Genomic DNA, 11,021 nt, shown 5'->3' on the forward strand with positions numbered 1-11,021 from the left:
CTCTAAGACGACCCTGGATGTAGAGACTTTCTCTCTAAGAGAAGACGACCCTGGATGTAGAGGCTTTCTCTCTAAGAGAAGACGACCCTGGATGTAGTGGCTTTCTCTCTAAGAGAAGACGACCCTGGATGTAGCGGCTTTCTCTCTAAGAGAAGACGACCCTGGATGTAGTGGCTTTCTCTCTAAGAGAAGACGACCCTGGATGTAGCGGCTTTCTCTCTAAGAGAAGACGACCCTGGATGTAGCGGCTTTCTCTCTAAGACGACCCTGGATGTAGAGACTTTCTCTCTAAGAGAAGACGACCCTGGATGTAGCGGCTTTCTCTCTAAGAGAAGACGACCCTGGATGTAGTGGCTTTCTCTCTAAGAGAAGACGACCCTGGATGTAGAGGCTTTCTCTCTAAGAGAAGACGACCCTGGATGTAGAGGCTTTCTCTCTAAGAGAAGACGACCCTGGATGTAGCGGCTTTCTCTCTAAGAGAAGACGACCCTGGATGTAGAGGCTTTCTCTCTAAGAGAAGACGACCCTGGATGTAGAGGCTTTCTCTCTAAGAGAAGACGACCCTGGATGTAGAGGCTTTCTCTCTAAGAGAAGACGACCCTGGATGTAGAGGCTTTCTCTCTAAGAGAAGACGACCCTGGATGTAGAGGCTTTCTCTCTAAGAGAAGACGACCCTGGATGTAGAGGCTTTCTCTCTAAGAGAAGACGACCCTGGATGTAGAGGCTTTCTCTCTAAGACGACCCTGGATGTAGCGGCTTTCTCTCTTGTGTTGTGTCGAGGATCCACTGGCCTGATTGCTTGTGTTCCAGGCAGCTGGAAATGGTCCTGACGAAGGTGTATGCGCTCCATAGTTTTATCCGTCAAATCAGCTTTGTGTTATTCCAGGTAAATCTTACCACAGCAGACACACTATTTAAAAGGGAAGACTTGTTCAGAAACCATTACGTTGTCTAGATATTTAGACATTAAAATTGTTGGAACTTTTAATGTCATCATTATGTATCTGATTTACTCAAAAAACTAAGTTACTATGATGGATTTACATCTGAAATCTAAGTTGATGCATCCTGAACCGGGAGACTTGCATATCTTATAACCTATAGACTTCACTAGACCATTAAGGGTGGTTTAAGATGAGGAGACAAAACGTAAAAGCTAACACACTTACGTCACGAGACAGAATCATATCATGCAGGATTCATCCTATACAGACCCATAATCTTAAGAGGTCTACTGGTGGCGTAATTTACCTCTCTTGTGAGCAGGTATTTGATTCTTACGTTCGCCCTAGTAAGCGATACGGCTCATATATCCGAGCTGTTCCTTTGCCCATCTCTCTACTGGTGTGAGTTGGATCCAAAGCCTTCGGTCTCATTCATGCTCCAGGCAATCACCTCTCTCTCTCCAACCATCTCTTTCTGTACTTCCCGATCTTGTTGCCCTCCCTCTGTTCTACAGGTATTAGTTCGGCCTCTGCTTCCGTGAGCTGTCTACATATGTCCCCAATGCCGAAGGTTAGGCCTGGGGCACACGTCTCACAGCTGCTTCATACAGTTACTGTGTGGTGGCCATCTCTACTCGAGAAGTGACCTTTATCATACCTCCTTCTTCCCTCGAACAGCTCAACTTTCGGAATTCTCTTCCTCCTCTCCTTCCACTCCCCCACCTCTTCTCAAAACCTTTAAACTTCAAGAGTCAGGTTTACGAACACCTGCGGCGCCTTGATTAATTTCTACACTCCTTTTTCTCTGAACTCTTTTTCCTTTTATTCGTGACGGCCTTGACAGGTGCATGTTTTGCGTGTGCCACGTCCGTCGTTATGTGTGTGTGCAGGTGTGTGTGTGTGTGTATGAGCGTGTGTGTGTGTGTATGAGCGTGTGTGTGTATGAGCGTGTGTGTGTGTGTGTGTGTGTGTGTGTGTGTGTGTGTGTGTGTGTGTGTGTGTGTGTGTGTGTGTGTGTGAGTTTAAGCACACGTCTAATGCATTCGTACATAGGAGACTACATGTTTTGATTTATGATGGCATCACGAAGGATGGCATTCATCTCGTTTAAAGGCCTCTGGTCTACGGAGAGAGAGAGAGAGAGAGAGAGAGAGAGAGAGAGAGAGAGAGAGAGAGAGAGAGAGAGAGAGAGAGAGAGAGAGAGAGCACTGGCTCTGTTTAGCTCGTGCATTAAGTAGTGTCTCTCATTTACTTGATGTACGAGAGCCAGAATTGCCTTGGGGGTATTAATCTGAGAAGTTTAACGTGGATAGTTGCCACGCATATTGCTGTTACCTGGTGTGTGTACACAGTGTGGTGTGTGTGCGTGTGTGTGTGTGTGTGTGTGTGTGTGTGTGTGTGTGTGTGAATGACAGCTTCGCCCTAACCCTTGGGCGGAGGTGGCTTGTTCTCCCTCGTATAAAATAGACTTCGACCACACTCACCCTCAGCTACCAGTGCCTCTAGAGTCCTGTCCCTGTATCTACCTTCCTTACCATTCTGCCTTACTGCTCTCCGAAGGGGCGATCACGAAGTGCTAGTACATCTACATGGCCCGCGTAGTGTTCCATCTTACTACATCTGGCTCGCCGTGGGAAATGAGAGTGAATGAGAGTGAAGTTCTCGATCTCTTCACTCTGAAGTTCTCGACCTTTTCACTCTGAAGTTCTCGATCTCTTCACTCTATAAGGGAATGGAGTTTCACCTTCGTGGGGCGCGGGCTCCATCTTTTGAACCTTTTCTACAGCAAGTAAACTTTATAAACTGCGTATGTCGTCTACACTAAGTTCCTTCAGTAAGTTTATAAACTGCGTATGTCGTCTGCACTAATAAGTTCCTTCGGTAAGTTTATAAACTGCGTATGTCGTCTACACTAAGTTCCTTCGGTAAGTTTATTCCAGGCATCAAGTAATTCCGCAATACTAAAGTTCCTTCGGTAAGTTTCATTTCCCCTCACGACCTTGACGTCATCAGTCACCCGTCCAGTTCTGCTGGAAAGTCATTTACATAGATCAAGAATGATAGTGCTCACAAGACAATATTCTTCGGCACCTCTAACCCTTTCACAGCAATGCACTACATCATGGCTACTGAATTTCATTTTCCACTTTATAGCCCCAAAGAAATTCCATAAGCCTGTGTACTTTCCACGATTATATTTACATCTGTATTGGTGTATGTGTGTGTGTGTGTGTGTGTGTGTGTGTGTGTGTGTGTGTGTGTGTGTGCGTGTGTATCGCCATTAAGTACACTTGTGCATTCCTCATGATTAATCCCGCATGTTTTCTTTCTGTCTCCCTCCCTCCGTCTCCATTGGACGTCAGGATCATCGTCGTCAGTGTACGAGTTGACGGTGAGCGAGTTGCTGCCGTCTACTGAGCAGTACTTGACCTACGACGGGTCACTCACCGTCCCGGGCTGCTACGAGACGGTCACTTGGATCCTGCCAAACAAACCTCTGTACATCGCCTTCAGCCAGGTAAGGTGCCCGAGGGCAGACCCACGACCTCCTCCACCTCCACCTCTCTCTCTCTCTCTCTCTCTCTCTCTCTCTCTCTCTCTCTCTCTCTCTCTCTCTCTCTCTCTCTCTCTCTCTCTCCCTATGTTGCGACAGGCAGGCAGTCTCCAACACCATCAATTTCCTGCCACAGTTCGACGCCTCTGGAAAAGTGAAAACAGCTCACTCTATACAGCTGCCTCAGTACACACACACACACACACACACACACACACACACACACACACACACACACACACACACACACACACACAAGGACGAGACACAGTAAAGTCATCATTATTCTAATGCCCACGACCAACAGTTCCATGAGCTTGAAACAGTTAGAATTGCATTTTGTAGCAACAGCTGCACTCATCAGCAACATTACGAAATGACAGTAGCATTCCACACTAACAGCAGCATTCGCAGTGGCTATAGCATGCCATCATGATAACAGCAGCGTTCAACCGTGATACTCAGAGGCAAAAGTTGCATTCAACTACTATTGACAGATTCAAGCTGTCTGGGCTCTTGTATGGTATCTCTTGAAGATGAGCAGATATTAGGTCACACGTCAGGTATAGACTCAGTCGAATGAGAGGCATCCCAGCTGTCCATTGACCCTTAGACTCGGTCGCACAGGGAAGCAAAACGTCGGAGAACGGCGGAATGACATTATTCAAAGGTATGACCACTCATCCTCACTATTTTACTCTTCATACTTCCCATATTACCGGACCAGCCTTACCACCCATTACTGATATATCTACCCGAAAATATATCACTATAGCAGACAGCAATTTCTATCCTGCCATGGTAGTAGATGATATATTGCTAACTGTAAATGAGATTCGGGAGTTATGTTTCTGGCAACTTCCTCGAAGTATATACTACACCTGCTGCTACTACTACTCTTACCACTACCACCATTGATACAGTATTAAAGCAACAAGTGCCACTCTTACTACTACTACAACTACTACTACTACTACTACTACTACTACTACTACTACTACTACTACTACTACTACAACTACTACATCTAATTGCTACTACTATTAGTATTACTACTAAAATGAACACCCCTCAAAAATACCAGCATCAACTTTACCACCACTATCCCCATCAGCACCAACACTTAACACTATCATGATGAAGTCCACCATCACCAACACCTCCAACACCAACACTTAACACTATCATGATGAAGGCCACCATCACCAACACCTCCAACACCAACACTTAACACTATCATGATGAAGGCCACCATCACCCACACCTCCAACACCAACACTTAACACTATCATGATGAAGGCCACCATCACCAACACCTCCAACACCAACACTTAACACTATCATGATGAAGTCCACCATCACCAACACCTCCAACACCAACACTTAACACTATCATGATGAAGGCCAGCATCACCAACACCTCCAACACCAACACTTAACACTTTCATGATGGAGGCCACCATCACCCACATTCTCCAACACCAACACTTAACACTTTCATGATGAAGGCCACCATCACCAACACCTCCAACACCAACACTTAACACTTTCATGATGAAGGCCACCATCACCCACACCTCCAACACCAACACTTAACACTTTCATGATGAAGGCCACCATCACCCACACCTCCAACACCAACACTTAACACTATCATGATGAAGGCCACCATCACCAACACCTCCAACACCAACACTTAACACTATCATGATGAAGTCCACCATCACCAACACCTCCAACACCAACACTTAACACTATCATGATGAAGGCCACCATCACCAACACCTCCAACACCAACACTTAACACTATCATGATGAAGGCCACCATCACCCACATTCTCCAACACCAACACTTAACACTATCATGATGAAGGCCACCATCACCAACACCTCCAACACCAACACTTAACACTATCATGATGAAGGCCATCATCACCAACACCTCCAACACCAACACTTAACACTATCATGATGAAGGCCACCATCACCCACACCTCCAACACCAACACTTAACACTTTCATGATGAAGGCCACCATCACCCACATTCTCCAACACCAACACTTAACACTATCATGATGAAGGCCACCATCACCAACACCTCCAACACCAACACTTAACACTATCATGATGAAGGCCACCATCACCAACACCTCCAACACCAACACTTAACACTTTCATGATGAAGTCCACCATCACCAACACCTCCAACACCAACACTTAACACTTTCATGATGAAGGCCACCATCACCAACACCTCCAACACCAACACTTAACACTTTCATGATGAAGTCCACCATCACCAACACCTCCAACACCAACACTTAACACTTTCATGATGAAGGCCACCATCACCAACACCTCCAACACCAACACTTAACACTTTCATGATGAAGTCCACCATCACCAACACCTCCAACACCAACACTTAACACTTTCATGATGAAGGCCACCATCACCCACATTCTCCAACACCAACACTTAACACTATCATGATGAAGGCCAGCATCACCCACATTCTCCAACACCAACACTTAACACTGTCATGAAGGCCACCATCACCAACACTTAACACTATCATGATGAAGGCCACCATCACCCACATTCTCCAACACCAACACTTAACACTATCATGATGAAGTCCACCATCACCAACACTTAACACTGTCATGAAGGCCAGCAGCCTCCCCCATCACCACCAGATGTGCCACCATCAAAGCTTATCACTGGCGATATAGTCTTACCCGAGAACTAGTAACTCCACCATCTTGATGCTTAGATACTCGTGGAAATATGAGATAAGATGGAAAATGGAAAATGTGAAGATTGAGAGAAGAAAGAATAAAGAAAGAATGAAGAGGAGTAAGACTGAAGGTTGAGAAAGGAATACGAAAGAAGAATGAAGAAAGAATAAAGAAGAATTCTGAGTGAAGATTGAGAGAGGAATACGAAAAAAGAATAAAGAAAGAAAAAAGAATATGAATGAAAGTTGAGAGAATACAAAAAAGAATAAATAAAATAAACTGAATATGAGTGAGGGGTTGAGAGAAGAATACGAAAGAAGAATAAAGAAAGAATAAAGAAGAATATGAGTGAGGGGCTGAGAGAGGAATACGAAAAAAGAATAAAGAAAAAAGAAGAATATGAATGAAGGTTGAGAGAGAAATACGGAGAAAAGAATAAAGCAGAATATGAGTGAGGGGTTGAGAGAGGAACACGAAAATATGAATAAAGAAAGAATAAAGACGAATGTGTGAAGATTGACGAACAACGCAAATAAAAGTTTGGTAAAAAAAAAATGATACGATGACTGGTTGATAAAGGAACATAAACAAAACTGAGGGTAAAAAATAAAGGCGATAGTTGAGCAACGTAAACCAATAAAGATATATTGATGAAAAAGGTAAGAGACAAATACGAATATGATGTTAAAAAAAAAGGGGGGATTTTGAAAGCCACAACTATGCAAAAAAATCTAGTAAGAATACGGAAAAAAAAGAAGGTTGATAGACGAGTAAAAAGAGTGAAGGATCAGGAAGAATAAAGGTGAAAAATGAGAAGGGAGTAAACAACAATAGAAATACAGGAAGAAAGCGATCAGCTATGGTTGTGAGATGGACGCCAGACAGCCATTACATCCACCACTGACTTGGGATGACAGTAGACGAAGTCTGGGACCTCAACTCCTCCCATATGTTTGGCCCATTTTGGGATCCTCTTTAGTCGCTCCGACCATATACTGTAAGAACCAGATGTTTTCACTGTAAAACTGGTCGTTTCAGAACACCTGAACTTCAGATAATATCCCTATAGTTAGAGATAAGATATGACGTTCTTAGAAGGCTGGGTAAGTATGCTCATACGCCACAGTTTTTTTTTATTTTTATGCTTTTTTGAGGGAGTTTAGTCATAAAGGTTAGTGTGGGACGTGTCGGCTCTCCAGCTGATTAGGTGTAGAAAACGATGGGTTTACTCCTTGGTTTGGCTGAATTTTGATTACGGCTCAGAGTTGCGTTCGAGAGTCTCTTACGCTTGCGCAGCGTAAATAAGTACTCTCTCTCTCTCTCTCTCTCTCTCTCTCTCTCTCTCTCTCTCTCTCTCTCTCTCTCTCTCTTTCCTTCTCTGCAGGCTAGCCTTGTCTCCATGCAAAATCTCGTTTGTAGGTAAGTACTCTCTCTCTCTCTCTCTCTCTCTCTCTCTCTCTCTCTCTCTCTCTCTCTCTCTCTCTCTCTCTCTTTCCTTCTCTGCAGGCTAGCCTTGTCTCCATGCAAAATCTCGTTTGTAGGTAAGTACTCTCTCTCTCTCTCTCTCTCTCTCTCTCTCTCTCTCTCTCTCTCTCTCTCTCTCTCTCTCTCTCTCTCTCTCTCTCTCCGCCTCCTTCTACCTGCCTACCTATTTGCTACCTGTCTATCTACCTATCTATCGATCTATCTGTCTATCTATCTGCCTATCTATCTATCTCTCTCTATACATCTATCTATCCATCGATCTCTCTATCTATCCATCTATCTACCTATCTATCTATCTATCTATCAATCCGTCCTCACCGGTTACCATTGCTTAACCCAGTAGCAGACGTGGGCCATGAGACACTAACAGGGTAACTAACACACGACAAGCAGGAGACACGGTTAACCTGGTCCATTAATACGGATATCCGTATCAGGTTTCGACACAGTACAATACACGACGCACATTGCGACCGTAACACAATACAATATACCTGTGCCCGCATAACATTAATACATTACTGTATATAATTCTCTCTACATATACTATAGTAACATGGTTAACTCTCACTTTACAGCTAGAGGCAATATCAAACTGGCTTTATAATATACCAGTAGCAGAGCATGGTATACAATTCTTTGTGTCTCACACATTCAAAGCCACAGGTATATTGCAAATTCATGTGTAGCATAAATGAAAAAACACAACTGCAACACTCGTTTATTCATATATATATATATATATATATATATATATATATATATATATATATATATATATATATATATATATATATATATATATATATATATATAAATATATATATATATATAAATATATAAATATATGTATATATAAATATATAAATATATATATATATATATAAAATATATATATATAAATATATATATATATATATATATATATATATATATATATATATATATATATATATATATATATATATATATATATATATATATATATCCTTTCTACACACAGACATACATTTAAGTCTAATATTACTCTAATATTTTCAACAACATTAAATACACAGTTATACCTATAAACATGCCAATGTTTCGTTTCCCCTCTCACTCTAGCTAAAAAATATGGACGTTGTTAGAAAAAAGCAAAATATTAGAGTGGAGCGTCTCGCTGGCTTGGTGTGGCGACCAAAACATTACTGTTCCTGGGCTGTGTGAGTACCTGGCTGGTCAGTGGCAGTCCTCCTCACTCATGTTACTGGCTGGGTTGGTCGAGCCTGATGCTGGCCTGGCCTCTGTTGTCGACGACCAGAAATTCAGTCCACTGACTTACCTACCTCTCTCTCTCTCTCTCTCTCTCTCTCTCTCTCTCTCTCTCTCTCTCTCTCTCTCTCTCTCTCTCGGTTGTGAATCGGGTTATAACCACGGGTTGTAAGCTTGTTTAGTAGCCATGGGTTGTAAGCCCAGCGTTGATGTATCGTTAAGCAACTCAATTCTAGGATTTGGGAAGGAATGTTGGTTCTGGAATTGGTTTATAATAGGTTTTGAGTCATCTTGGCTCACAAGGGGCGGGCTGGTGTGAGACGTGGGCTGTGAATGAGCTGTCGAAAGCCCCCTCCCGGTGGATCCCGTTATGAGATGTCGGGTATCAAGGTTCAAAGGTCGTGACCTCTTCCCCGCCCCTCCGTCTGTTGCCCACATATCCTGGTTTGCATCCGTGGTTCTGATAAGGTCATCATATTGATAACCTTTTGGTTGGTGCTCGGTCAACTCACGTGGTCAAGGTGTGTGTGTCAGTGTGTGTGTGTGTGTGTGTGTGTGTGTGTGTGTGTGTGTGTGTGTGTGTGTGTGTGTGTGTGTGTGTTTCTCACTCCCTAGAGGGGGAAGTCGAGAATGTCATCTCACCCACCAAATACATCATCAGATTCGCTATCTATCTATCTTCTCTGGTGTGTCGTCTGTCTCAAGTCATTCGAGGGCGTAGTAGATAACAGAGCAACACTAGAAGAAAAAAAGGATAAAAGACTTTTTACAAAAAAGGAGTCTGTAAGTCTGAAAAGTTGGCCTTTTTGGCCAGTCTTTGGTCCCCCTCGTGTCCAGCTCTCGATCATTATACTTTCAGTAGAACTTGAGTTTACCAGGTCAGGTATTTTGAGTGAGTGCAGTGAGCTAAGTGTGCTCTATAATGATCATAAAAAGAAGCCTTTTTATGATCTCAAATCGGCTTTGAAGTGCTCTATAGGGATCATAAAAAGAAGCCTTTTTATGATCTCAAATCGGCTTTGAAGTGCTCTATAAGAATCATAAAAAGAAGCCTTTTTATGATCTCAAATCGGCTTTGAAGTGCTCTATAATGATCATAAAAAGAAGCCTTTTTATGATCTCAAATCGGCTTTGAAGTGCTCTATAGGGATCATAAAAAGAAGTCTTTTTATGATCTCAAATCGGCTTTGAAGTGCTCTATAAGAATCATAAAAAGAAGCCTTTTTATGATCTCAAATCGGCTTTGAAGTGCTCTATAAGGATCTCGAGAAGAAGCCTTTTTTTTATTTACGGTCTCAAATCGGCCTTCAAAGGCCAAGTACGTTAGAAAGCCTTGCTCAGGTTCTGAAGTACCTAACCCAAACTCTGGGGCCTGTAGGCGCTACGGCCACGAAAGAGTAACAAAGGAACTCACAAACACTCATAAATCTCTGTGAGATATCAGGCATAGTGCTCAGTGTGAGTAATGCCTTTATAACCTTTGTGTCATTACCCTACCTGTATTTTCAGTATCGAGCGTCCGCATAGAAATAAAAGAACCTTGTCACTCTCCCCCATACATTTCCAAAGGCAATATCACATTTACATTTTAGTAATTTGTCACTTCTTCTTTGTCCTTGATCGACATCTGCAGACATCTGGGCAAGGAAGTGGCATGGCTCATGAAATATTCAAAGTCCATGTTTTGATCTCTCGGGTCTTGATCAGATGAATGAGGCGAAGCACTGATGAGGAATGGCACGAAGCAGCTGCCTGATTTTTGTGCGTTCTGAGTTCGCCAAGAAATCTCCCATGTATCCACAATTTCTTGTTTCCAGGCGAAAATTCAGGCTTTTTCCTCCTTAGAAAGATGAGAACCCACCATCTTAAAGCGCAAGTGGAAGAAATACAAGGCTTAAAAACGAAATTTCCAAAAAGAAGTGACAGTCTGGAAGAGAAAACAAAAAAAAAAATCTTTTACGTTTCCATACGACAGCTTGAGGCACAATGAGGCGGGTTGCTGGTGCCCACACCGTTAGAAAGATAAGTCTCAGCGACCAGGAGTA

At 42.9% G+C, this 11,021-nt stretch overlaps 1 protein-coding gene across 1 annotated transcript in view; it reads left to right on the forward strand.

Annotated features, from left to right (window-relative positions):
- Nucleotides 1–11,021, forward strand: part of LOC139755931 (carbonic anhydrase-related protein 10-like) — a 341,538-nt gene that overhangs the window by 310,688 nt on the left and 19,829 nt on the right. Inside the window, exon 8 of the mRNA XM_071674704.1 lies at nucleotides 3,308–3,462. Within this exon, the coding sequence (XP_071530805.1) occupies nucleotides 3,308–3,462 (155 nt within the window). The remainder of the gene's footprint in view (nucleotides 1–3,307; nucleotides 3,463–11,021) is intronic.

The sequence above is a fragment of the Panulirus ornatus genome, chromosome 20 (assembly GCF_036320965.1).
Source record: "Panulirus ornatus isolate Po-2019 chromosome 20, ASM3632096v1, whole genome shotgun sequence".
Classification (NCBI taxonomy): Eukaryota; Metazoa; Arthropoda; class Malacostraca; order Decapoda; family Palinuridae; genus Panulirus; species Panulirus ornatus.